Source organism: Electrophorus electricus, chromosome 21 (genome assembly GCF_013358815.1).
Source record: "Electrophorus electricus isolate fEleEle1 chromosome 21, fEleEle1.pri, whole genome shotgun sequence".
In the NCBI taxonomy this organism is placed as follows: domain Eukaryota; kingdom Metazoa; phylum Chordata; class Actinopteri; order Gymnotiformes; family Gymnotidae; genus Electrophorus; species Electrophorus electricus.
In genome coordinates this window covers 5,191,668-5,218,261 of record NC_049555.1, presented here as the reverse complement: position 1 = coordinate 5,218,261, position 26,594 = coordinate 5,191,668, and the positions used below count along the sequence as shown (strand labels likewise).

The 26,594-nt window shown below is 45.2% G+C and overlaps 5 protein-coding genes across 6 annotated transcripts; 3 read left to right on the top strand and 2 right to left on the bottom strand.

The window, feature by feature from the left end:
- The first annotated feature begins 53 nt into the window (after positions 1 to 53).
- capn1b (calpain 1, (mu/I) large subunit b) lies at positions 54 to 18,034 on the top strand. The gene is made up of 22 exons (XM_027016642.2): positions 54 to 159; positions 2,289 to 2,535; positions 3,856 to 3,925; positions 9,146 to 9,264; positions 10,321 to 10,454; positions 10,776 to 10,944; positions 11,359 to 11,442; positions 11,701 to 11,786; positions 12,021 to 12,095; positions 12,312 to 12,472; positions 12,730 to 12,899; positions 13,142 to 13,153; positions 13,752 to 13,963; positions 14,178 to 14,217; positions 14,734 to 14,799; positions 14,890 to 14,947; positions 15,100 to 15,164; positions 15,270 to 15,338; positions 15,781 to 15,859; positions 16,015 to 16,128; positions 16,696 to 16,754; positions 17,181 to 18,034. Exons 2-22 carry the CDS (start codon positions 2,290 to 2,292, stop codon positions 17,205 to 17,207), a joined length of 2,115 nt encoding a protein of 704 aa, XP_026872443.2. The 5' UTR covers positions 54 to 159; position 2,289; the 3' UTR covers positions 17,208 to 18,034.
- mrps28 (mitochondrial ribosomal protein S28) lies at positions 17,957 to 18,905 on the bottom strand. The gene has a single exon (XM_027016645.2). The coding sequence runs from the start codon at positions 18,783 to 18,785 to the stop codon at positions 18,240 to 18,242; it is 546 nt and encodes a 181-aa protein (XP_026872446.1). The 5' UTR covers positions 18,786 to 18,905; the 3' UTR covers positions 17,957 to 18,239.
- Positions 18,906 to 18,948: 43 nt separating this feature from the next.
- sde2 (SDE2 telomere maintenance homolog (S. pombe)) lies at positions 18,949 to 22,150 on the top strand. Its single transcript, XM_027016644.2, has 7 exons — positions 18,949 to 19,155; positions 19,343 to 19,460; positions 19,578 to 19,689; positions 19,856 to 20,025; positions 20,354 to 20,459; positions 20,647 to 21,346; positions 21,542 to 22,150. Exons 1-7 carry the CDS (start codon positions 19,054 to 19,056, stop codon positions 21,758 to 21,760), a joined length of 1,527 nt encoding a protein of 508 aa, XP_026872445.2. The 5' UTR covers positions 18,949 to 19,053; the 3' UTR covers positions 21,761 to 22,150.
- A 253-nt stretch (positions 22,151 to 22,403) lies between these two features.
- On the top strand, positions 22,404 to 25,343 carry wdr83 (WD repeat domain containing 83). 2 transcript variants are annotated; one of them, XM_027016604.2, is made up of 10 exons: positions 22,404 to 22,561; positions 22,658 to 22,778; positions 22,852 to 22,957; positions 23,107 to 23,155; positions 23,278 to 23,404; positions 23,801 to 23,868; positions 23,999 to 24,107; positions 24,290 to 24,404; positions 24,652 to 24,843; positions 25,254 to 25,343. In XM_027016604.2, exons 1-9 carry the CDS (start codon positions 22,459 to 22,461, stop codon positions 24,802 to 24,804), a joined length of 951 nt encoding a protein of 316 aa, XP_026872405.2. In that variant the 5' UTR covers positions 22,404 to 22,458; the 3' UTR covers positions 24,805 to 24,843; positions 25,254 to 25,343. The 2 variants fall into 2 exon arrangements, with proteins under 2 accessions (XP_026872405.2, XP_026872404.2); XM_027016603.2 differs by lacking the exon at positions 25,254 to 25,343 and having other exon boundaries at positions 24,652 to 25,015.
- Positions 25,254 to 26,264, bottom strand: LOC113581482 (persephin). The gene is made up of 2 exons (XM_027016653.2): positions 26,186 to 26,264; positions 25,254 to 26,029 (listed from the first exon to the last, which is right to left on the bottom strand). Exons 1-2 carry the CDS (start codon positions 26,262 to 26,264, stop codon positions 25,581 to 25,583), a joined length of 528 nt encoding a protein of 175 aa, XP_026872454.2. The 3' UTR covers positions 25,254 to 25,580.
- Positions 26,265 to 26,594: the final 330 nt, after the last annotated feature.

Sequence of the window (26,594 nt, the reverse complement as noted above, 5' to 3'; positions counted from 1 at the left end):
CTACTGTCAGTCATTCCGTGGCCCCGCCTCCAGGGGTTGGGCAGGGCCGTGATTGTGTTCAATGTTGCTGACTTCATAGCATCCTTTTAGGCTGCTCAGGTCAAATCTATGTAGTTACCAGCGTTGCCTCAGGCCAGTAGGACAGCCGAGTACACAGCGGTAAGTGTAACTCAGCTACGCGGGTGCAGTGTGTGTTTTTATAACATGCCACGTCATTTTTATGCATCGGTTTTATCGAAGGAAATGAAAAGAATCATCTCTGGCAAGAGGATTCGCGTGTTTCTTTACAAGTTAAAACCACGTTTAAATGGTAGTTTTACAAATTTAACATGTAACCGGCCAGCTATTCAGAATAGAATGGCGTGAGCGTATTAATCAGCACCCATAGCTATATATATATAGAGATAGCTACCATCAGTCATACTGTTGCAGGACCCTTGGCATATGAATAATTTATAAATTGACTGGTTTCTCTGAGCTAACGACGGCTAGCTCGCTGCATGCTTACTTTAGACCGTAATCAAACACTGTAGTTGCAATCCAACTATCGCGATGCCGATATGTCTAGACCGGCCGTAGGCTGCGCAAAATCAGTGCTGGCTGCTGAACGCGAACGTGTGTGAAGATACTGAGGACCTGGTCAGAAACACGCCTGTCTGCGATTTGTCACAGAGCAGTTTGGATTTGGGCAGTACTGTAAACGTTGCAGTATAGTAGCACAAATTTAAAGGGTGGTTGGCCTACGAGAGGGACATCTTTCGTGTATTTTCCGCAGTTAGCTTTACGCTATCGCGATTATGCACCTACATGTTGAGATTTGATGGGCCTCGAATTTATTTACAAACTGCGTTTTGACCAAAATATTTATAGTTGATGGATCTTCCTGGCTTAATTAAAACGCCCACGGAGCACGCCTCAGAATCATCTGAGAATATACCACAAAATAAATGATTTCATTTTTATTATTTTTGCATATTGCCTTATTGGTGTAAGACAGTCATTGCGATTATGATTAACGATTCCATGTGCGGCAGCACAGAAAGTATGACACAAAAGGGCCACACACAGCTACCATGCCATTTTTTAAATATATGTTACCATTAGGAACATGAAATGATGGTGTCTAGCTGCTTTATTAATTATGTTTTTTATTTATATTTAAATTGTTTTTCTCAGACGTGGTGGTCTTTCGATTTGTGATTTTTTTTTTTAAAGCCAGATCCTGCATCACGGAAATGCAAGTATTTTTACACACACATCGGTCGTGCAGGCTGTGGTCTAAAGCTTCCTGTTAGCAAAAGCAGTTGCATGTCCTGTATGGCCTTGTTATGATTTTCATGAACTGCTAGCAGAGATGTGGACAGACCTGCAGACATAAATAAGGCCTAAATCTAGCCTAATGCATGATATTAGATTATGTTTTTAAGCAAATATGCTTTGAAGTTATCTGTATATAGTTATTCCAGAGATACCTTGTCATAAAAACCTACACAGCCTGAGGAATGCCATCTTCATGTTCAGTAAGTAGGACTGTATTGGTGATGGATATTTTGAGCAAGAAGATAAATTGGTACAATGGCACCTGTATAAATATTTAAATGATTACTTATTTAAAGTAAGGAGTACTTAAAAGCAGGAATTCCTTCCAGCTTTATGATGCATAGTAATTTCTTATACCCCCCCCCCCCACTTAAGATCACAGGTATTATTTTAATTAAAATCTTGTCTAATGTTTCACTAATGTATACAATATCATGATGTTATTGTGTCGTGTAGTCAAACATGTTTTGCGATATGTAATGTATGTTGTTCTTGCTGGTGCACAGTCCTGTGTCCCCATTGCTCAGGGCTTGCTGTGCTCTGTGTCTGTCTCTGGTGTCTCTGGTTTCTCTGGTTTCTCTTTCATATTCTTGCATGTTCCACTCAGCCCTCACTTGCCTGAGTGCAACTTCTTATACCTCTAATGACTCATGGCGTGGTGTCAGAGGCCGTGAGGGAAGCTTTTCTCTCTCCACTGGCAGAGTCCCACTCCAGTAGCTTGGCAACACTTTCTGTGGAGGAATGTGTTTTGTAAAAAAAGAAACACTAAAAGTTTAAAGCTGTATAATGAGCTAAGAATATTGCCAATCTATACACACACACACACACACACACTCACACACACACATACAAAAGGTTCACAAAGTGCTTTTTTCTCACACGCTCACTGCACTTCTCTCTGCACTGTCTCTGTGTTTGTCTGTCTGTTTGTGTGCATGGGTTTCTTTAAAACACACACACACATGCAGCATGTACCCATTCGGCGGTATGTCGGCGCGTATCCAGCGGGAGCGTCTGCGGGCTGAGGGTGTGGGCACCAATGAGCGGGCCGTGCTCTTCCTGCGGCAGGACTACGAGGCACTGAGGCGGGAGTGCTTGGAGAGCAGCACCCTGTTCAGTGACCCCTACTTCCCCGCCCAGGCCCCCTCGTTGGGCTTTAAGGAGCTGGCACCCAGTTCCTCCAAGACGCGTGGCGTTGTGTGGAAGAGGCCCACGGTGAGTGCCAAACACACCACCACTTCCTGCCCATGCGCTGTTCACACGCTGTTTGATGCGGTTTTGTTGATTCCATTCCAATTATTTCAGTTCTGTTTACATTCTCTCAGGCTTGGGCATTCCTAGAAACTCCAAGGCCTTTATGGTATAGCTGTATGGGCACGCCCACCTCAGACAGTAGACACAGGTGTATTTAGGGTGTGACCTGGACCCAACTACACACAGGTGCTGCACACAGGCAGGAAATATGTGCCTGGTGTGTGTGCTTTTAACATATGTTTGTCTTTCACGGACACTGACGTCCAAGGTGCACTGAAAGGGCCAATAATACTTTTAGCTTTGCAGGAATTCTGAGTTTTGTCAGTTCAGCTCAATAGTAGATGAAGTAGCAGAAATAAAGTCACAGTGCGGACACGGCAGCAGCACCAATCACAGTGTGGACATGGCAGCAGAACCAGTCACAGTGCAGAAATTAGCCGTGACCAGAAGAAATGGGACAATTGTGATAAGAATATCAGTTCAGATATTGATTTATTTGCTAGTGTGTGTATATGACTCTATATTATTCTGAGGACAATTCTGTGTAATTATGCAATTACACAGTCTAAAGCTAAAACTGGTTGTTCTTTGTCCAAGTGGGATTGTCCCTCATCATGACTATGTATAATAACCAGGCCTGAAACTCTGTCCTGACTTAATAGTTTCTCAGCTTGGCAAGTGGGGTTTTCTGCCTAAATGCCGCCTACTACTTAACGTTTCCAACGTTTAGGGTGTGTGCAAGAACCAAAAGGGCAGGAATTTCCCGTCGAAAGACGGCTTAAAGTATCTATCTTATAGTGAAGTTATGAGTGGCAGAATACACATTTTAGAAGGTTTAAGAATAGAGTTAGCATGTAGACACTTTTCACTAAATATATAAACCAGATTTAAGTAACTTTCTGTGTAAGTAAGTGACTTTCTGTAGGAATATACTGTATGTGTTGGAGGGGAGGGGGCGTGTGTGTATGTGGCCATTTTTAGCAGTTTCCTAAGACCCAGACCGCATCGACAGCATAATCCAGACCTGAAACACAGCTCAGGTCAGGTGCAATGGCACGATGGCCGAACAGCTGAATTAGTTGCTGGGTTACTACAAGAACCTGCACAGGGGTTTAGAGGGCACTAAAACCCTTGATTCTGCTCATTAGTTCATGAGGAAGTATGAAACACTGGGAACTGCAGGTGTGTTGTGGGACTGGACTGGAATAACTGGTCCTGTGGTGTGCCATTGTTTGTTGTGGCAGTATTGCCATCCATTTGTAATATCTGTGCTGTTTGTAGGAGCTGACGGCGAGTCCTCAATTCATAGTGGGCGGAGCCACCCGGACAGACATCTGCCAGGGAGCCCTCGGTGAGTGTTTACTGACCTGCTAGGCATTGTGGAACGTGGGTAAAATTAAGGGTAACTGAATTAGCCACTGATATCCCTGATATGCCCACTGAATTAGCCTGATGTCCTCACTGATATTCCCACTGTTAAATTATTGCCAGCAGTAATGATTAACGCTGTGATGTTCAGTTAAGGATTCCTGCCCTCGAAAGCATGTTTTTAAAAAGCAGACTCACTCACTGGCCGTCTGTCGCAGATGTGAGCTAGCTACTGTACAGTGCATATCCTGAAATACTGTACTGTAACTACTCCCCACCTCCCCAAAAATCTTCCTCGTGCCATTTTATAATATAATGTTTAAGGCACAATAGGTAATAGCTAGCCTAGCATTTACAGAGGAGTTCTAATTTTACATTTACCTGACACTTTTATCCAAAGCAACTTACAATTATGAATAAGTACAACTTGAGCAATTTAGGGTTAAGGGTCTTGCTCACTGGCCTAACAGGGGTGGGGCTTGAACCAGCAACCTTCCAATTACAAGTCAAGTACCTTAACCACTGAGCCTACAGTGCACACGTTCGTTTCACACAGCCTCTCATAGCCTGCAGCCACACCTGGAAACCTGCCCGGGTCCTGCGCTGTTCGGCTGGCGGGCGTGCATGGTGATGCTGAAGGGTGTTGTGGAATTCATGTCTGGACTTGGTTTCTCAACAGCATTCTTACACTGCACAAGTCCCGCCATGCATTTTGCTTTGCAAGCACGTGTGGGCTGTTTCGTCAGACTCCCTTGAGTAGTGCTTGTAGCGACGGCACAAAACGTGGGATGCAAGCAGGTCAGGTGGCACATGGGGGAGTGCTAGTCAGCCTGGATGCAGTTACGACCTTCCAGCTGGGATAAATCTCTCCAGTGAGGCACAGTTAACAGACAGACTCCTGGGCAAGAATCCACAGACGTGGATTTTCAAGCTGTGACTCGTGTGTTTGCTCCCAGTTATAAACAATAGCCTGGTCCTGTTCAGTGAGGATGAGGACAGGAATGGAACTATGTGGACATGTTCCAGTGAAAGGATCATGACTGTAAACATAGTAGCAGATAACCATGAACCTGGAACTCCCTGTCAAGTCTTTTCTCCTTTATCTGGCAGAATATAAATTCATATCTCCAAAATATAAATTCATTACCCATTACCTGTCAGTCAGGTTAGTTGTTTGTTAGGCTACATCTTGGTCATGAAAGGCAGTGTTTGACTGAGCATTGGAGACCACGTTGTGTGTGTGTGTGTGTGTGTGGTCAACATTGCATGGTGAGACAAAATGTGATGGATTGTAATGGACCTGCAAGCAACAGGATCAGTCATTCAAGGAGGAGGGGCTGGGAGAAGAGTTTAAGAGTATAAAAGAAAATAAGAAATGTAACGTAAGTGGCCAAGCCCTTTGTGTGTGTGTGTGTGTGTGTGGATGGATGTGTGTGGGTGTTTCCTGGGGGCGGGGTGTGTAAAACTCGCTGCCTATGCAATGAGTCACAGGAGAAGTAGTTTAAGAGGTGGCAGTTCTGGAGCATTTGGCTGTGTGTCATCATTCGCTCTGTGTGTGTGTGTGCATATATGTGTGTGTGTTTAAATGTCTCAGGCAATATGTTAAAAGTTAAAACAGGGTGGAGGAAGATCAGTGTAATGTAAATATGTACAAATAGAAACAAGGAATGACCCTGCCTTTTGAAGAAGAGCTTCCTGAGATGGTAGACAAATGCCTGTTTAACAGAGCAGTGTGAGGGGAAACAACATGGAGACACACAGAAACCAGACTCATTTCTGCCCTGTGGTGCATTCTTAGTCCACCCATCTATTAACCCATTCCTCTCTCTCTCTCTCTCTCTCTCTCTCTCTCTCTCTCTCTCTCTCTCTCTCTCTGCGTGTGTGCGTGCACGCAGCGTTTGCATTTTGAGGGGGGAAAAAAAGAAATGAAATTGGGTTGGGAACTGAAATGTTAAGTAACACATTGAACATTGGCTGAGCACTATAACACTACAGATGATCACAAATTAGTCCTTGATGTGAGGAGCTTTCAGTGTTTTAGTATTTATTAGTTATTAGTTTTTTTGTATTTCTTGTCTTTAAGGATTGGTTGTTATTACTTAAGTGTAATGTTGATGTTGCAAGGATATGAGTAATTACATACACATACAACATGTCTAGCTCTGGGCAGTTTTTGAAGTATTACCTATATAATGATACAGAAATATGTAGACAGTAATAATATATACAGCCTTTATGTGAGAGGTAGAAGGTGTATGATGTAACACCTGCGTGCTAGTAATAGTTTACTGCTGTCACCGGTGTGTCACTATGAGGCTTTCAGTGGAGTTGCAGGCTGAGGGACCACACTTTAACTACTCCTCGGGAGGAAAGCAGATAACACAAGCCCTCAGGCAGTCTGCATATTCAAAGTGTACATATCTGGGAATCTGTGTGAATGTTTGTTTGTTTCGGCCCTTGGATCTAAAAGGGCCTTTCGGTGCATCCAGACATGGAGATAACAGATACAGACACGCTTAGGATATACAGCTTAGAACGTGTCCGACACACTTGCTGTTTCCAGTTGTGATATGTTCCAGCTGTATTAGTTTTGTTACATCTGAAATTTTGAGTGTTTTTGTGTTGATTGAGAAATAGTTGTAAACTGAAATAATTTAATTTGTTGGACTTTAGCTTTGATTACGGTGCATATTCACCATGGAATTTTTTCAACAGCCTTATACAATGACTTTCAGTGGGATTAAGGTCAGGACACCATGTGAAAATGATTCCTCATGATCCCTGAATCACTCTTTAACAATTTGAGCCTGATGAATCTTGGCTTTGTTGTCCTGGAATATGCCTGCGCCATAAGGGATGGCAAGATCCCTTGAAAGCATAACCTGGTCATTCAGTTCATTCAGGTCCTCTGCTGACTTTATTTCATTGCTATTAAAAACTGTAGTACTAGGTACAGAACTTTTATTTAGGACCATTGACAAACTCCTCAAACCTCCTTTGCTACACATCCGTAGTACTACTGAGCAGTGTTAAGCTTTCTTGCAGCTCTTTGATGATAAAATTAGTAATGCCTATCAACAATTTCCCTCTGCTCCTCAACCATTCTTCTCTTCTGAATCCTCTCCTGATGAAGTCTAGCTCTTCATCATGTCAGCCAGATCCTGCCCCTACGTCTCTTCTCATGGCCTGTGTTCATGCCTTCTCTACTCCAATTGCTCAATTGATAAACAAAATTGTCTTCCTGTTTTGTTCCTTATTGCCCTCAGCTATTACACCTATTCTGAAGAAGGCTTGTCTTGACCCCACTTCTCTATAGCTATAGGCCCCTATCCAACATACCTTTCATAGATGAAGTTGTGGGAAAAGTGTTAGCCATGGTGTTTAGACTCCATGAGCCTTTTCAGTCTGGGTTTCACACACATCACAGGACTGAAACTGCACAAATGGGAGTAAATACCTTTTGCTGTCTGCTGATGCTGGACACCTAAATAGTTTACTCCTGCTTGACCTAAGTGTAGCCTAGGGGATTGGTTTAGGTCACCCCTTTCCAACAGAAAACATTCACTGCCCCCATCATTCAAGGCATGCCCCAAGGATCAGCTCATGGTCTCCTCTTTTTAATAATGATGCCCATTGGACAAATGATCTGTAACCATGGTGTTAACGTTCATTGTTATGTAAGATGACGTTCATTTATATCTACGTGCCAGTTCCACTGTCATTACCAATTATACTGCTACTACCACTCCCTGATACTCTAAATGAATGAGAATTTTCTCATACACAGATAAAATGAGATTATGGCCAGAGGCCCCAAGTCTTGAAATTGCATCCTTCTTGATTCTACAATCATGAGTACCATTACTCAACCCACACTAAATCTGCTTGCTTCCATCTCAATATTGCCTGTCTTTGCCCTTTACTGAACACTGATGATACTAAAACTCACCAGTACCCGTATTAACTGTTGTATTTGCCTTTTTATAGGACTTCCTGTTAAATATTTGAACAGCCTTCAGTACATTCAAAATCCTGCTGCTAGTGTATTGACACACACAAAAGGATCTGCTCATATTCCTCCTGGCCGTAAGTTACACTGGGTTGGCAGGACATTTAGTGCTTTTGCACTGAAACAAAAGAACAGTCTGACCAATTTTTTAAATCCCAATTAAAAAGGTATTAATTGGATATGAGAGAGGCACTATATAAACAAAATACGTACCGCTGTCAGCATATCAACTGTCTTTATATGCAGTATGTCAGTAGATTGTGATCTGTGTTTGGAGGCTTAGGGGAATGAATTTTGATGGCTAATTTTCCCTTGTGTTTGGGTGTGTCTTTGTGTTTCTGTGCATGTAATAGTGACCCATTTAATGACCGCAGACACTAATGCAGCTCTGGAGAGGTAATATGCAGGCAGATAGCTGTTTGTGCTGTGTTGCCATTGGCAGAGAACTGCTCACGGCTGGGATGATGCATTCTGCTTCCCCATTACTGCACTCACAGTGTAATCATTCATTTGTGCTGGGAAGAAAATGTCCAGTTAACATCCTGCCCTGGTTGAAACAAAGACTGATTCAGTATGGACATCCCTCTCTCCCACACCAGTCATCTACACAGGTCTAATTATGCCCCCTCCCACTCTCTCATTCTCTCCCTCTCTCCCTCTTTCTCTCTCTCCCTGCATCGCACCCTCCTACTCTCCTTTCAATGTTTTTTCTTTCTCTTACTGTTTCTTAACCTCTCTCCTTCCCACTTCTGATTCTCTGTGTGTGTATTTCTCTCTGTTTCACCGTCTCTCTGTCCTTTCATATCAAATCAAATGTGCTTTATTGGTATAGTAGTATGTAGTATGCAGCATGTGTAGATGTATTATTAATATACAATTGAGTAAGAGTTTTTATATAGGATAGAAAATGTTAAAATAGCAACAATAATTATAAAACAAATTAGTAGACCATCAGCATGAACCAAAATGGAATAAAGTGAAGTTATCAGTAACTAGGAAAAGGACATTCGATTACAAACAGTCTAAATAATTGTTATTGTATCTGTTAGTGTTTTCTCTGATCTTATGACAGTTTTGTATAAATTGTCCAGTTTTCTGTAGCTTCCTACTAAAATCTGTTTTCTGTTTTTTTTCTTTTCCTCTCTAATTCTCTCTGTGTCTCTCTCTCCTTCTGTCTCTCGCTCTCTGTCTCAGGGGACTGCTGGTTGCTGGCTGCTATAGCGTCTCTCACTCTGAATGAGAAGCTCTTACACAGGGTGGTGCCCCACGGTCAGAGCTTTACAGACGACTATGCTGGGATCTTCCACTTCCAGGTGCACACGCTGGAACACACGTTGTTCTGCATTACAGCACTACTGGAACACACCCTTAACTAAAAGTTCCGAATTTATCTGGAACTGCACATGTAACACCCTGCCATCCTGCAAACCTTAGAAGATCCCCATCTCACACCTGCCTGAGTCCTAATTGCCATGTCCTAAAGTGGCACATGGTGTGTGTTTAAATATATAGTGAACACATAGTACCCCTTTACGTGGTTACCACCATACCTAGTGTGTACTATGTGTACAGGCAACTATAACTAGTCTGTTGTAGGCAGGCAGAGTTCTTGTTCATAATCACTTAAAATGTCTTTATAATTTTACATTTACATTTACGGCATTTGGCAGATGCTCTTATCCAGAGTGACTTACAAATGTGCTTTGTCATTTACACATAGAATATATCCTAATCAGTAGAGTAGATTAGAGTTCAAGATACCATTGAACTAGACTGCTGTTGAAATACAGGAATCAGTGCTGATGCCTAGAAGTGCAAAAACATATAAACTCTATCTCAGGCAACAATCAGTGCAATAAACAATAAGTACCAGAGCTTCAGTTAATCAACAAAGGAGCAGCCAACATCAGTTCAATAATAATGATCATTGTGGTGAGTAAACACAAATTACCTGATTTATTTCTTTATTTAAATAAGGCACCCGTCTTAAATGACTGTGGCATTGTCTGGTGTTGCTTTTTGTTGCTGTGTCACTGATATTTTTTGGCATGTGCACACGAGCTGTTCTGATGATGCTACACCACTCCACCCCCCCACGTGCTGAGTGTGTGGAGACTCCACCCCCCCCCATGCTGAGCATGTGGAGACTCCACCCCCCCCCCCCACATGCTGAGCGTGTGGCGACTCCACCCCCCCACATGATGAGCGTGTGGAGACTCCACCCCCCCCCATAATGAGCGTGTGGAGACTCCACCCCCCCACCCCCCACATGCTGAGTGTGAGGAGATTCCACCGCCCCCCCTACATCCTATGCATGTGAATACTCCACCCCCCACATGTGGATCCTACTTTGTGTGCTGCTTGTACAGTTCTGGCAGTTTGGCGAATGGGTGGACGTCGTCGTGGATGATCGGCTGCCGGTGAAAGATGGAGAGCTGTTGTTTGTTCACTCGGCTGAGGGGAGTGAGTTCTGGAGTGCCCTGCTAGAGAAGGCTTATGCTAAGTGAGTGAGTGGGGACATGTGAGGACATTTGGGGGGAAGACTCAGGCTATGGTGAGTATGTGAGTGGATATGTACCGCTGTATGTAATGTGGGTAGATATGTATGTGCCTGAGAAAGGGCTGCGTATCTGTGTGTGTGTGAGAATATATGTGACTACTTTCAGCCACCCACCCTTGATCTTGTTTCTGTCCTTGATATCTCCAAATGAGGACTTAAATATGTGCAAGAATGAGGGCCATTTATTTCCAATATATCTCTCATCTCATGGTTTTCGTGTACATTAAAGCCCTATAAATTGTGTGTGTGTGTGTGTGTTTCAAGACTGAATGGCTCATACGAGGCCCTCTCTGGAGGCTCCACCACCGAAGGCTTTGAGGACTTCACGGGCGGAGTGGCTGAGATGTACGAGCTGCGTCAGGCTCCACGGGACCTGCCCCGCATCATCACCAAAGCCCTGGAGAGAGGCTCACTGCTGGGCTGCTCCATTGACGTGAGTCCACCCAGCACCCCTGCCTGGCCCGGAGGACACACACAAGGCCGTTAACGTGACACCAGCCCCTGCTAGTTCACTGTGTTCCCTTTCAGCTCTCTCCTGAAGGAGAGGGTTGTGGTGTCCCCGGCACCTGGTCAGCGCGGTCTTTATTGGGGCTCTCATCCAAGGCCTGCAGCCCCATCAGGACACCACAGTGCAGGGGTGATGTTGTGGTTCTGGAGCAATACAATCAGCTGGTGGTGGGACAATCCTCAGCCTGTCGGAGTTTTGACGCCCCTGTTGTTTTTTGTGGGACCCATATCTCCTAACATGTTTCCTATATATAATGCACCACATACTGTGTGAGCTGCAGGCATCGAACTGTTTTGTAAGGAAGACATCCTGAAGTGTATGTTGGTGTGTGTGTGACAGATAACTAGTGCCTTTGACATGGAAGCAGTGACGTTTAAGAAGCTGGTGAAAGGTCACGCCTACTCCGTCACAGGTCTCAGGGAGGTCAGTCAGAAGCCTTCTGTCTACTTCCGTCTAACCTTTTATCTGCTCATGTGATCTACAACCATTAAATGACCCAGCTGTAATTTTGTCCATGGGCTTTGGAAAACTGCCCCAAACTCACCGACAAGCTGCTGAGCAAAACTCAGTTTTAAACATTTTATGTTCAGTCTTTTAAAGCATATTTCTGTGGGGTTTTTTGTTGTTTGTTTGTTTGTTTGTTTTATGTTTGCGCATGTCTGTTGGCGAATGTATTTACAGGTTGATTTCCGTGGCAACAGAGAAAGGCTCATTCGTATCAGGAACCCCTGGGGCCAGGTGGAATGGACAGGAGCGTGGAGTGACAAGTGAGTCATCCAGTTAGAATGCATTTAAAGACAAGCCAGCTAGTTCTGTAGGAAATTCATGCTGATGTTTCACTGAACCAAAACATAATATTGCCAGACAATACCTGGTCCTGAAAGTTGAATTATCCTGAAATGATCTTCAGGAAATTCATACGTAAGCGCTTTAGCTCTGTGGGGGTTTGTCTGTGAAACATGACGGCTTGCTCCGCTGACATTGCTGTGTTTCTTCTCCAGTTCGTCTGAGTGGAACCACATTGATCCTGCTGAACGAGAGGAGATGAACAGCAAAATGGAGGACGGAGAGTTCTGGTGAGACCTCACAAGGAGTCAGCATGGGTCTTAGTCTCCGCCCACTGGCTTCAGACCTCTTGATCCGTGTTCACTTACACACTTACCCAGAAGTAGGAAACTAAAATTAAACTATTTTGTCTTGTGCGTCCTCCCTCTATTTCTCTTTCCACCTCTCTCTCTATATCTATCTCTCTCTCTCTCTCTGTCCCTCCATCTCTCTCTCTGCTATCCCAGGATGCCATTTCGGGAGTTCCAGCGTCAGTTCTCCAGGATGGAGATCTGTAACCTGAGTCCTGACGCCCTGAACGATGATAATCTGAGCAACTGGAACACCATCAAGTATGAGGGCAGCTGGAGAAGAGGGAGCACTGCTGGAGGCTGCAGGAACCATCCCAGTGAGGGACACACACACACACACACACACACACACACACACACACACATTAATACAATCACGCTAATGTTATTCATGCATTCATATACTATTAAAAACACTGTGATATCTTTATTTACCAAGGTTGTTCATTCAGTCATGCTTTTGTCCATGTGCAATACATGCTTTAATTAGGAGATACTTGGCATGGGGCTTTATAAAATTATCCAGTGTGTGATGTTTGAGTTGTGTGTGATGTTTGGGCGTCTCTCCACTCAGACACGTTCTGGATCAACCCACAGTACAAGATCACACTGCTGGAAGAGGATGATGATCCTGATGATGAAGAAGTGGCCTGCAGCTTCCTGGTGGCGCTGATGCAGAAGGACCGGCGTCGTTACCGCAAACAGGGCCAGGACATGCACACCATTGGCTTCGCCATCTATGAGGTCAGGGGTTAGGGGGGTCACAGAGTAGCAGCCAGGGATTGAAATGTTGGGGTTTGTCTGAGTAATGTGAAAAAGTGATGCAGTTTTGGCTGTCTGCTCATCTCATTTCAGTCTGAGGGAGACAGAGAGCTGAAGGTCTTCACCAAATCACTTCTAGGCAGTGATCACTTTGGAAGTTTTCTGAATGCCATTAATGTTCCTGCCACCTCACGCCTCTTTATTTGTCTCTCTTTTTTTTCCAGGTCCCAGACGAGGTAAGGCCCTTTTTATGTTTGGCTGGATTTGGTTATCATTTGATTGGAATACATACACACACTCTCTCTCAATAAATATGGTCTCTGTCAGAACTTTTACTCAACTCTATAGTTGTGAGAGTGTACAGACACAATACAACAGTACAATGTTTAAAGGAAGCACAGATAACTGGGCTAAGCAAAGGTTTGCAGGTCCCAGATTTGTCAGTGTGTAGCAACAGTCGATTAGAAAAATGTCCAACATTCATAGACAAAGATTCACAGTAAACATATAAATAAAGCAAAAAACGCACAAAAAGCACCAGACTGAACACCCTTGTACTATGCTGGTTAGTTCTGGGGTAGCAAGTCTCTTTAATGGTAGCACATTGTGAATGTATTGGGCAGTGTTTCTCAGCCTCTGGGATCCACCAGCCAGGGTACATCAGTAAACCTGTGGAAAATATCCAGTGTTGATAATGGCTGGGTTCAGGTCAGGCAGGAGCTGGGAAAGAGCGAAAAAGTGCACCATGTAGAGAAGGTCGGGAGGACTGGGTTGAAAAAAACGGGCTCGTGAGCACCCCCTGGTGACGGCCCACGGCTGTGCTCTGTGGCCTAGCTTCGCGGCAGCCCGAGTGTGCACCTGAAGAAGGACTTCTTCCTGCGCCATGGATCTTGTGCACGCTCCCAGACCTTCATCAACCTGCGAGAGGTGAGCGCCCGCTTCCGGCTGCCTCCAGGGGAGTACCTCGTCGTGCCCTCCACCTTCGAGCCTGCGAAAGAGGCCGACTTCGTCCTCCGGGTCTTCACCGAGAAGCAGTCTGAGACACTGTGAGGAACTTTGGTTGACGGACTGATTTATCTGTCTACCTTTTTACTTATATATTCATCAGTCATGCAAATTCATTTGTGCCAATATGAGCTTTGTATTAACCTTTGTGTCTTTAAGCATCAGTGGAGTTTTCCTGTTATTTACAGTGGTGGTCTTAAATTTTAAGTGAACAGCAGATAGTTTTAATGCTCTCCCCTTTCTCTTATATTTCAGAGAGATGGACAATGATGTATCGTTCACCCCTGATGAAGAGGTAAGGACACACATGGCAAAGTGCATTATTAGAACTACTTTTTGCACATTTGGGATTTTGGTTCATTTTTGGCATGTTCAGACTGCCGTAGATATAGTGACTTTTTAACTCATCATGTAGTACTTTTGATGCCAGTTTTTTCCTGTGTTTTCACCTGTTGTGCCCCAACAGCCTGGTATTATCTTTGACCCACCATACTGATTCATTCCTGGGTAAAAAAAAAAAATGCAACATCAACATTTTAACTCTAAAACATGATAGTTCCTTTAATTCCTTTCCAAATAATAATTTCTGAATAATAACACATACAGGTGTGTTAAAAATTCAGTTGTCGGGAAGTTTGTGAACACTTTGTGAAATGATCTGGATTTATGCATGAATGGCAAGTAAAATGGGACTTGATCCTCATCTAAGCAACAATAATAAAGTTGTGTGACATAAAAAATAGATATTTTGCCTGAGCATATCTTTATTGTATTCTAACATATTGGGTGTGGCTTTACTCCACTGACACAGGAGGAGGTAATGGAGCAGGATATAGACGAGTCCTTCAGAGCCATGTTTGCTAAGCTTTCTGGAGAGGTACTCATGTTTGTGATGTGTGTTATCTGTGTGGCTTGGGCGTGTGGTCTTGCCATAGTTAACAGGCCCACACTCTCTCCTGCTCTGTAGGATATGGAGGTGTCCGCTCATGAGTTGAGGACCATCCTGAACAGAGTAATGGCCAAACGTAAGCCTCACCCTGCGTGCTGTTTAGGGAGTTCATTTCAGCCTGGTGGTAATAGTAGTGCTGTGTGTGTGTGTGTGTGTGTGTGTGTGTGTGTGTGTGTGTGTGTGAGTGAGAGAGAAAGAGACTTAACTCTGTTCTCCTGCATTTTTCAGACAAGGATCTAAAGACAGACGGATTCAGTTTGGAGGCCTGCAGGTGTATGGTGTGCCTCCTGGATGTATCCCACTATAATTTTTAACTTTTCAAAAGCACAGATGTCTATTAGAGTATGTGACAGTGTTATACATATGACTAAATAGCCTTTGACTGAGGTGACTCTCAGAAAGACGGCAGCGCTCGCCTGGGTATTGTGGAGTTCCAGACTCTATGGAACAAGATCAAGAAGTGGCTGGTGAGGGACTGGTTCTTCACTGTGTAGCCCAAAGTTCATCTCTCCTGGTCCTGAAGGTCCACTCCAGGGTTTCCCTTTCTGCACTGTATCTGCTTCAGACTATTATGAACCTGATAATTGGCTGGGAGTCTGAATCAGAGGAAGCAGGGTTCCCTCAGGACAGGAAAGTATAGCTCAATATCAGTGGTTCCCAAACTTTTTTTGCAGTCTCCCATTTTGGAGATAAGAATATTTTCAAGCCCACTGCCTCAGACACACATATACACATCTTTTGCTTCATTTGCCTTGCTGAGCCCTCTCTGCAATGGGTCCATGTCCCCCTTAGGGGGCGTGTCCCCCCCACTTTGGGAACCACTACTCTAGATGAATGATCTTAGCAAATCCCAGCCCTGCTGCCTGACTTTCCCAACCACCTTTTGACCTCTCTGCACCATCTCCACAGGGAATATTCCGGCAGTTTGACCTGGACAAGTCGGGGAGCATGAGCTCGTACGAGATGCGGCTGGCCTTAGAATCAGCCGGTAAGGACCGAGTCTCACTGCTTTAGTGTGTGTGTGTGTGTGTGTATATATTGAGGTAGATTTGCATCAATATAATCATTACATCATCAATATGCTCTCTTTGAACCATGTTGCTATGTTACTGGTTACATGCACATCTCTTCCTTCTTCTCCAGGTTTTAAGCTCAGTAACAAGCTGAACCAGGTGCTAGTGGCGCGATACGCAGACAAAGAGATGATTGATTTCGATAACTTTATCTGTTGCCTGGTGAAGCTGGAGACCATGTTTAGTATGTACCTACTCATATTACTACACCATGAGGTCACCCAGCTCTGGCCCTGAAGATCTAACACTGTTCTAATATCCAGAAGCCACTTATAAAGTATAGTCAGTGATTTGGGTGGAAGTGAAGGTGGCTAGCTTGAAACACAACAGACAATCAAATAAGCCCCTCCCTTAAGTGCTCCTACTAAATCTGTATAAGTGCAACATGACTGACAGGTAAGTAGAGGTACCATCCATAACTATTCTGTCTCCATCTACTGGCCGTGTGACTTTGCTGTAAAGGATGCCAATTACTGGTCGAGGCCATCAGAACTGGACTCTGCTGAGATGGACAATGGAGGTCCACATAGCACATATTTGATCATTTTCTTATCTTATTATATTCTGAGGAAACCTTATCTAAATATTACAAAATGTTTAAACTCACTACCTTTCTTTAATGTCTTTGAACTGCTTAGATCAGTTCTGTCAGTGTTTTAACTAAACTAGGCGTTCCACACCTTTCACACTGTAGTCTGCTGTTGTACTTCATGTAATCTCACGTGTGTATTAAATATATCTTGTCTAACAGGAACCTACCAGGAGTTGGATAAAGATGGAACTGGGGTTGCTGAGATTAACCTGTCTGAGGTGATTTCTTTGACTTAATGCCTTTCTCACTAATGTAGGCTTATTGGTGTGCAGGGATTCCCTGACCAAGTCATTATTTCCTGAAAATACTTAGAACACGTGGCGCATAGATCACAGACTCTGCATAAAGTCTGCCACATTCAGGAGAGCACCTGAAGGTTCTGACCTGCCCCTCAGGGTCAGACAATAATAAAACGAGTATTCCCATACTACACTTAAGTACCATTTATGAACATTCGTACAGTTTTGGTGAACTTTTAAATAAAGTTAAAAGATTAACTACTTAAAAATTAAGATGGATCCTTTTTCACATTTCACACAATTGAACTGAGGGAGAATAAAATAAGTCGCAGAGGTTTGTACAGAAAAACCGATATAAGCTTCCTTCCTCCTTCATTTGCCCATTCAACCTTCTGTGTCACACAGTGGCTGTACCTGACCATGTGCGGTTGAGTGCTGGTACAGGAACGCTGCCGCCCTGCCCCTGATGAGCAAGCTGCTAACCACTGCAGGTGCTGGCACAGGTGTGCCCCGATGCCCCATTCAAAGCTTTAATTTGCCTCATCCAACACAAAGATGTCTGGACGACCCATGCAGACTGCCTTATCCACATCAGTAACAAATGCTATTACCTTTAGACACCTTGGTATCTTAGCTTAGTATGTCTGGCTTCAACTTGAAGACATATCCTAACTATGCAAGAGAGTAGCAACTCAAATAGTCAGTGAGTTTGACCTTCAGCTAAATATCTCTTCCATATATGCCTGTATGTATATTGCTGCATGATATTAAGAGCAAATTAATCCAGCACTGTGCCTAAGAGCATGTCCCTAACCTCATTTTGTAGAGATGTTCTCGTATCTTAATAGCTGCGTTTAAAAGTTTTTTCCCCCATGTGGATTGTTTTGGATCTAATGAGTGTATTCACTGTCCACTGGGAAGCTTACCACAACTTATCCTCCTATAAAAACACAGAAAGGCATGTTTTGGGTCTTGTTATAGATCAGTCAGGGATTGCCTTACAAAGAATAAAGTTTATAGAACTGAAATTACTTTTCTTGAAGATACAACGAGGTATCCAGTAAGAATCTAATTTCCATGCATAAACACACATTTCATCACGGTGTATCTAAGGTCATGGCAAAGAAAACAAAAACAAACCTAATCTGATTAGCATTCTCAGACACCAACAGCGCAAGTTATAATTTTCGAAGGTTTTATTCCTTTTGGTCGTTCACTTGTGGTGCGGCTGAACATTAATAAAGCGACAATTATAAAGACTTATCTTGCGTCGTATATTTATAAATGCTACAAAGCAGTCGAAGTCGTTCCCTTGTGTGCGGTGGATGGCATTAAACATCCTAGACACGGACAGCGACGCTGTTGACAGCAGTTAAGATAACGCACATGCTGTGAACATCCGAAACGTCAATGATGGACGTGGCGTGCATGTGTGAGGTCTGTTCTGAGCGCGGCCGTGCAGCCCTACTCCCGCGCGTGTGCGTTCGCCAGCCCGAGGAGAACAGCGTCCGCTTCCAGCAACGTAGTGTCGGTGCTCCCGCCCAGAAAGCGCGAGGTCAGCTCCAGATCCCGCAGCCGCAGCCGCACGCGGGTACCCCGCTGGTACATCTCGCCGTCCTGCGCGGGCCGTTTGCACACACAATGGAACTTGCCACCGAAGTCGATGTACAGGTCGTCCCGGACGACGTGAAAGATCTTGCCCGTGACGATTTTGTCACTCGCCGGCCCCATCTGCACAAACGCGGAGCGCCGTAACAGCGACGCGAACGACTCGCCCTCAGCGGAGCCCGACTCGCCCTCTGGGACCATCTGCTTCTGCTTCAGCTCGGAGTGGAGCTCGTACGCAGCAGCGAATCCACTTTTCGGCTTCTCGGTCGCCGGGGTTGCCTTGTCCGCAGTCGCTTCCCCTCCGTCAGCGCTGTGAAACGTCCCGCGGATGAAAGCTTTGGGCTTCGCGAGGAAAAACGTTCTCCGGCACGCGCTACTCACAACCTTGCACACGCGCGACATCTTGAAATGACGACAGCTCTGACCAGAGGGTTCTGGGAGCTAAAAAAGCAAAAACTATAACCAAACGTAAAATTAATTTATGGATTAACATATTTCGCATAAGTTATTAAATAGAACCATACGACCTTGACATTTTGTATTTTTAAAATGGGTACATTTGTAAAATTGGGAGTTTAAAACGTTCATACTCTTGAGTTTTCCGTAGTGACGTATATGTGTGTCGACAGTTCATTAGCCTCAACTGCGACGGTGCGGTAAAGTAAATAACATGGAAGTCTTCGTCATTTCTCATTCTTTACGATTTATTAATCTTTCTGTCGTAAATGGATCGACAGTAGGGGATCTAAAGGGATTGCTTGTCTCCAGTGAAGTAAGTAACTGTTAGATTCGTTGTTTGTGTGAATATGTAAACAGTGTGGCTAGTTAAGTTAGCTAGCAGGCTAAGCTCTGCTCTTACTTGTTGGTAGCTAACTAGTCAATAAAAAGTCACAATATGACTTAGAATCGCAGCCGATGTGAACATTTAACATATCGATTGATAATTTGTTTCCAATTAGGGAATCCCGTCTGAGGATTTCTACGTTAAACACAATGGCCAAATATCAAACAACGACAACAAACTCCAAGCTGGAGCAGTTTATCGCCTGGAACTTCGTCTGTGTGGAGGCAAAGGGGGTAAATTTAACTTGTTCTGATGGCGTGTAGTGGGTTGTAGGTACGTTTAGTTACCTACATAAATGGATATTCGCATTCTTTCTTTCTAACCACCTAACCTGTGTTTACATCTGTCAGGTTTCGGCTCTATGCTGAGAGCGCTTGGGGCGCAGATTGAGAAAACCACTAACCGCGAGGCATGTAGGGATTTGAGCGGACGGAGACTGCGCGACGTCAATCACGAAAAAGAGTAACTTTACATAGCAGTCCCGGTGTCTTTTTCTTATAAATGGATTCCTTCAGTCTTCTTTCGCCAGCTTCGCAGATGTAAATTATGGCTGAAGGCGAACGGTACGTCCGTATCTGGCCTGCGGATGGGAGTGACGGGTCTTGCGTTCATGTCCGCCTTCGTGTAGGATGGCCGAGTGGCTGAAGAAGCAAGCGGAGCGTGAAGCGGAGAAGGAGCAGCGGCGTTTGGAGCGCATTCAGAGGAAGCTGGCCGAGCCGAAGCACCACTTCACAGACGCGGACTACGAACAGCAGTGCCACGATCTCTCCGAGAGACTGGAGGATTCTGTGCTGAAAGGTGTGGTTGCTCAGTGCGCAGTTAGACTGTTGCCATCACCAGTAAGGAGCTTGGGTATCATTGCTTTGCAAAGCCTAAGTCAGGAATTGATAAATGGAGTCATACTGATGCTGTACTTTTTTGTAGGTAAAAAACAAAACAAAACAAAACTGTGGGTAAAAAAGCAGGTCTGTAGGAGATTTCGAAATTTAAAGAATCTCACATCTGCTAGTGGTTGTTCCCTCTAAAATCTTTTTATGAAAAAAAAATTCTGTCTTGTCCAGAAACCCAAATCTGATTATAAAGGCAAAGTTGAAACTACTTTGCTTTTGTTGTTTCTTTGTTCCAGGCATGCAGGCCTCATCCAGTGGCCTAGTGCAGGCAGTGGAAGGGCCAACTCGCAAACGCCCGGCTCAGAAACATGGCCATGCCTCAACAAAAAGGAATCGTTTCTGGTAAGCAGTCACTCTTATGAAGTGCAATGAGAAAGAAGTCATTATTGGACAGTCACTAGTAGATGATCAAAATTTGTTGGTTTGTTTCTTTTTTAATGAAATATGTGATCCAAACTCAGTATTCTTACTCAGACTCTTGTGCATAATTGTTCAAAGTATAATGGAATTATGTTACTGAATTGTCCAGGACTGGTCTTGAGGACCTGGCCAGCATAGACAGTTCGGATGGAGACAGTGATGGCTGTGAAGCTGAAACATCTTCCTCCAGCTCAACTTCCGTCTCTGGGGCTTCGGGCAGCTCTCCACCAGCTGCAGTACCAGTAGACTCCAGCAGGGGGAATGGTGATCCCAAGCCTGGGGCTTCCGACAGCTCTCCGCCAGCTGCAGTACCAGTAAACTCCAGCAGGGGGAGTGAGGATCCTGAGCCTGGGGCTTCGGGCAGCTCTCCACCAGCTGCAGTACCAGTAGACTCCAGCAGGGGGAATGGTGATCCCAAGCCTGGGGCTCCCGACAGCTCTCCGCCAGCTGCAGTACCAGTAGACTCCAGCAGGGGGAGTGAGGATCCTGAGCCTGGGGCTTCCGACAGCTCTCCGCTAGCTGCAGTACCAGTAGACTCCAGCATGGGGAGTGAGGATCCTGAGCCTCAGGACCATCCCAACAACAGCAGTCACACCAGCAGCCCAGCCACCTGCTCCCCCTCCCACAGCCAGGAGCGAGTGGGAGAGGAGGAGGTGGGCACACGGGAGTGTACCCCAGAAGAGGAAAGCACACACAACAGCGGCGGTGGGCATGAATCCGACGAGGCTGTTGTCACGGACACCAAAGACATGGGGGAGAACGACATCTGCCCACCTGAAAGTGAAGACACACAGCCAGCTCAGCCAGTGGTGAGACACGTGCTCAGACATGCAGTGTGCCTGAGATTTATTTGCTGTGCATTATACCTGCTTTTGATAAATGTCTCTTCTTATGTTGTCTCTTAAACATTAATTGTGTGTGTGACTAAGTAACCACTATAAATAATGACTGCTTCTCTTCTCCCCCCCCCCCTATCTTTGTGTCTCCCTATCCATCTATCTCAGCAGGCAGAGGGCCCAGTGGACCTGCTGTCTGTGACAGGGGTGGAGGAGCTGGAGGCCCTGGGTCTGGAGCAGCTGAAGGCGGAACTGATGCGGCGGGGGCTGAAGTGCGGGGGGACACTGCAGCAGCGTGCCGCGCGCCTCTACTCTGTCAGAGGCCTGCAGCCAGATCAGATTGATCCCGCACTCCTAGCCAAACCCAGCAAGGGCAAGAAGAAATAGCCTGGACAAACGCATCATTTTGTTTCTAATATTTACTCTATAATTTACTCTGTTTTTTTAAATTACATTTACTTGGAGGTATTTCATTAAGATTTTGTCACTTTAAGATCGTCAGCCATGTGCTCGCTGGTTGAAAGTAGGATCTATGCTCCAAGATTCTGCTTAATCATCCTATTTTAAATAACCTCTTAATTTGTTAATAATGAATACATGGAGATGTGTTCTGTGTAGAGAGGGAAGAGATGAATGCACTGTGTAAGATTTCAGGCATATAAAATGGAGAAGTAATATGTCAAATACCTAACTATAAAAGTTTCAGTTAATTTTTTTTTTCACCATTTACTGTAGTTGTGCATTTTGATTTAGTAAAGTACCATTTCACACTTCTAAGTCTTTTGTGTACTTTTATGTCTGATGTACATCAGGTGAGCTGGCTAATGGTCATGGTATGTAATTATAGATTAGAAATAGAACCTTGGCGTTGTTTCTAATTTTACGATGGGATCATCATTCCAGTCTCAGACGTATAAGAGCGCTGGGATATAATAAAAGTTATTCTATATAGATTCATATATAGTGGGTATATACTTCAAGTCAGTAGGGGGCGATAAAGCGCAGAAGAGTTGACTAACCGTCCGCTCGAAGCAGAAGAAACTCACGTTAAACATGGCTGCAGAAAGTAAGTGGGCATAGCAAGAATGGCGTTTCCCCAGCCGCGACCACAAGCCCCCCAGCTGCCCCGGCACCTTCTCCGTACAGTAGACTGCCAGCAAGGCGCAGTCCGGGCGGTGCGCTTTAACGGTAACGGAAAGAAACATTTATCTTGATCATGAACGTGCTGTAAACAACAATGAGCGCTGTACAGGTCAGTGTGCTGAGTCGTGTATCCTTTTTCAGCCGACGGCAACTATTTGGTGACGTGCGGAAGTGACAAAACCCTGAGACTGTGGAGCGTGAGCAGAGGGGTCCAGCTGAAGAGCTACAGCGGCCACGGCTACGAGGTTCTCGACGCTGACGGGTAAGCGCGCTGCGATCTGGTGCGATCAGGTGCCGGGACTGCGCTAAAGTCGCTGCTGCTTCTGTGCCCGCAGCTCTTTCGATAACAGCCAGCTGTGCTCGTGCAGCTCGGACAAGACTGTGATTCTCTGGGACGTCGCGACGGGACAGGTCACGCGCAAACTTCGCGGACACGCTGGGGTAGGAGTAACGCGAGCGGACGGTGGGGCAGAAAGGGGCGGTCTCTTGCAGTTGCGAAGATTGTCCGTGTCAGAGACCTCAGTTGGTCTTCTTCTGACATTCCTGTGTCCCCTCGTAAAAGCGCTGCGTTTCTCTCGGTGTCTCTGCAGAGAGTGAACTGCGTGCGTTTCAATGAAGAGGCCACAGTAATGCTGTCAGGTGAGTGTGTCCAGATCTCGGAGACAGCATTCACTGCACTTCGGCAGACTTCAGACTGCTACTCGGATTCGGGCACCAGCCGTTTGTACTAAGGCTGAGGTGAAGCTGTGCGTGTGTTTCAGGCTCTATAGATGGCACGGTGCGCTGCTGGGACACTCGCTCCCGGAGGATGGAGCCGATTCAGGTTCTGGACGAGGCCCGAGATGGCGTCAGCAGTCTGAAGGTGTCTGAGCATGAGCTGCTGACCGGGTCAGGACCGAACCGAGATCACCACCTCAGCTCCCCTGCCTAACTGAACTGCTGTACAAAACTAGACTTAGCTGTAGTGGAGTTCTAGAGTGGCCGAAGGTTCTAGTTTGTTTCTTTCAGGAATTGTGTTCTGATGCCCTGGGTAAAGTAATGGGATTTTCTGGAGATGTTTATAGGCCATTACCACATGAAAAATAGATGATATTGATATGATATTGATATATGATATTCTATGTCCCAATAACTCCTGGAATGAAAGAGATCATATCTAACTGTGTTGTGGAGTAGTTGGATTTATTTGGAGTAATCTTATAAACTCTACAACTTTATGGGCCTAGTTTCACAAATTACTGGTGTTGTGATCATAATTTCACTGTGTGTGTGTATGTGCGTCAGTTCTGTGGATGGCAGAGTGAGGCGCTATGACCTACGCATGGGTCAGCTCCACGTTGACTTCATTGGCAGTGAGTGTAACTTACACGTGGCCTTATGAATGGTGTGATGTGGCTGATTTGGAAAGAGTTTAAGAGTGTGTGTGTGTGTGTGTGTGTGTGTGTGTGTGTGTGTGTGTGTGTGTGTGTGTGTGTGTTGCAGGTCCGATCACGTGTGTGTGTTTTAGTCAGGATGGCCAGTGTACTTTGAGCTCCAGTCTGGATTCTACTGTGCGTCTGCTGGACAAGAGCACAGGAGAGTTACTGGGAGAGTGAGTTCACTAAGCACTCCTGCACACACTCTTCACTCCCGAATATACTTTAGTTGGACTTGACCAGCACAAATCCTTCAAACCATTGTACATTTTAAATCTTCATAAATCAATCATTTGTTCCTCATTTGATTCCATTTCATGTCTGTGTGCATACGTATGTGTTCGGTACGGCTGTGCAGCTACACAGGACACCAGAATAAAGACTATAAACTGGAATGCTGTCTGTCACACAAAGACACTCACGTCTTGAGCTGCTCGGAGGACGGCTGTGTCTACTTCTGGGACCTGGTGGAGGTGCTTGACACCCGCACACCGACACGCACAAGGACCCATCCCGGCCCAAACAAACAGAGAGGAGAGAACTGAGGAAGAGCATTCTTTTCAGAGAAAAGCTTGTATCTTTTAGTTTTAACTGATGCTGAATTAGTAAGATGTTTTTCACCTGTGTACCATAGTCATTAGAAAGTTTCGTTTTCTGAAATACTCCTGTATTTTCTAACTGGTCTGTTGCATTCTTAGTTACCGTGCACTTTCTGTGTAGGGCTCACTGACACTGAAGCTGCCTGTGGGGAAAGCTGTCGTCCAATCACTGTCCTTCCATCCAACTGAGCCCCGCCTACTGACAGCCATGGAGGGGCGTGTGCAGGTTTGGGGGGTGGAGCTGGAGGAAACCGAGGTGGATAATGAGCAGTGACGGGTGAAAGTGTCTCACCGGAAAATGTCAAATTTCTTTGTTAGTATTGATTTTGTTAAGCTATTTTTCTACCTTACTATGAATAAATGTTTGGATCAACATTTTTTTCCTTGTTTAGAAAAATTTAAGGTTAAAATAGAGTTGTTCCTAACTTTTAATTTGACATCTCAGCTTTAAATAGTAACATAGTTGCTTCTTGTTTCTTATAAAAGGAACTACAGTACAGAAAACCCCAAATTAATGATCAGTCATTCACCATAATAATGATTCAAGTCATAGAAAAATTGTGGTTGTTTTATTTGGAACACAGTAAGTACAAAGCACAGCAGAAAAAAAAGAACAATAAATAAAAAAGTTAATAAATAAATAATTTATGATACATAAATATTACATGGCTTTTTGCTGCTTATTGTTTGGAGCGTGTAATCCCTTTTTCTCTTTGGCTTCAGCTCCTCAACCATGTCATACAGTCGTCACAACCCGCGGCTGAACCACTCGATTGTTCTGGTGTCATCGAAAGCAACACTAGCAAAGGAAATGGCATCAGCAGAGAAAGCAACAAATACAATCGCTTCATGCCGACACACAAGCAGCATCGTTTCCTGTCCCTTATACACATGAAAATCACCATCTCTTAACTTTGTGTGTAGCCTGAGCAAGTCGTTGAAATGCAAGTGCTCTTCATCATTTGTAAGCCAGTGGGTGGAAGCGCACAGGTTTTGGCTGACCAGTCGCAGGAGTCTTGTGTGGCCCGTCCCGCCTCACCTCCCGCCCTCCTAGGCCAGGCAGGTGCAGGCGGCGGCGGAGAGCTTCTCCACTTTGTGCCAGCGGTTGGCGTTGTCCAGGAAGGCAATGTCCTCATGGTGGGTGGGCCGGCAGCAGGGTGAGTGGCTGCTGGGCATAGCGGACCGCAGGGCACCGCTGTGCTGTAGGCTGGCCAGCGTCAGGTCGTGGTTAGAGGGCAGGCGGGGGCAGGCGCCACTGCAGTACTTGAAGAGCACCATCTCGTCCGAGTTGTAGCCCAGGCCCAGGTCGCTGACGCGCAGCAGAATCGTGTGCAAGGCACATGGCTCTTCAAAGCTTCTCCGTGCCCGGCCCTCCCCTCCCTGTGCCTCCCTACCTTCTTCCTCTCGCCTGGTCTCCTCGTGGACACCAGACTTGGAGGAGCTGGTCTGCGCTTGGGTGTCTGGCAGGAGATGAGCGAGGGCGAGTAGTAAGTAGGAAGCTTAAGCACAGCCTTGCCATCGATGTTCGCTTCTCTCTAAAGTTCGAATGCATTTAATCTCCTTTGCCTGTATTACTGAACTACTACAACTCAAAGGGTGATCCTGAAATATGCATGTTGCCATCTGCATGTGAGGGTCATGACCTTTAGACTTACCCAGTAATGTGTGCAGCCAGTGACCCTCTCCTGCTTGAACACAGACCAGTAGCATGGTGAGCTTCAGGACTGACCTCATCCTTCGTCTCTTTCGATTTTGTTCTCTTGTCTTGTGGAGATCAGAGGGGAGATACTGATCTGTAGCGGAGACCGGAGTGTGTATATATACTCATATGAAGTGGTTGTGGGAGGGTTTGGCCAAGTCCATCCCTCTCACCTGTGCTGGGGCAGGCAATCAACTAGACAAGATAGCTGAGGGTAGTTTGATCCCATAAAAATGTATATTAAAATGCCATAAATATAATTTTTGGACAGTCATGAGTATTTTTCCAATGCAAGACCCTGAGCGTATGGGAGGCACGGGTAAATCATTGAGGGCTGTTCACTGGGAGGCTACAGAAGGTCTCTA

Coding starts and splice junctions, on each gene's coding strand:
- capn1b (XM_027016642.2), top strand. CDS start 2,290: ATGTACCCATTCGGCGGTATGTCGGCGCGTATCCAGCGGGAGCGTCTG. Junction 10,455..10,775: donor CTAGAGAAGGCTTATGCTAA/GTGAGTGAGTGG, acceptor GTGTGTTTCAAG/ACTGAATGGCTCATACGAGG. Junction 15,339..15,780: donor ACAAGATCAAGAAGTGGCTG/GTGAGGGACTGG, acceptor CCATCTCCACAG/GGAATATTCCGGCAGTTTGA.
- mrps28 (XM_027016645.2), bottom strand. CDS start 18,785: ATGTCGCGCGTGTGCAAGGTTGTGAGTAGCGCGTGCCGGAGAACGTTT.
- sde2 (XM_027016644.2), top strand. CDS start 19,054: ATGGAAGTCTTCGTCATTTCTCATTCTTTACGATTTATTAATCTTTCT. Junction 20,026..20,353: donor GGAGGATTCTGTGCTGAAAG/GTGTGGTTGCTC, acceptor TCTTTGTTCCAG/GCATGCAGGCCTCATCCAGT. Junction 21,347..21,541: donor CACAGCCAGCTCAGCCAGTG/GTGAGACACGTG, acceptor CATCTATCTCAG/CAGGCAGAGGGCCCAGTGGA.
- wdr83 (XM_027016604.2), top strand. CDS start 22,459: ATGGCGTTTCCCCAGCCGCGACCACAAGCCCCCCAGCTGCCCCGGCAC. Junction 22,958..23,106: donor AACTTCGCGGACACGCTGGG/GTAGGAGTAACG, acceptor GTGTCTCTGCAG/AGAGTGAACTGCGTGCGTTT. Junction 24,405..24,651: donor ACTTCTGGGACCTGGTGGAG/GTGCTTGACACC, acceptor CTTTCTGTGTAG/GGCTCACTGACACTGAAGCT.
- LOC113581482 (XM_027016653.2), bottom strand. CDS start 26,264: ATGAGGTCAGTCCTGAAGCTCACCATGCTACTGGTCTGTGTTCAAGCA. Junction 26,030..26,185: donor CTGGCTGCACACATTACTGG/GTAAGTCTAAAG, acceptor GCTGTGCTTAAG/CTTCCTACTTACTACTCGCC.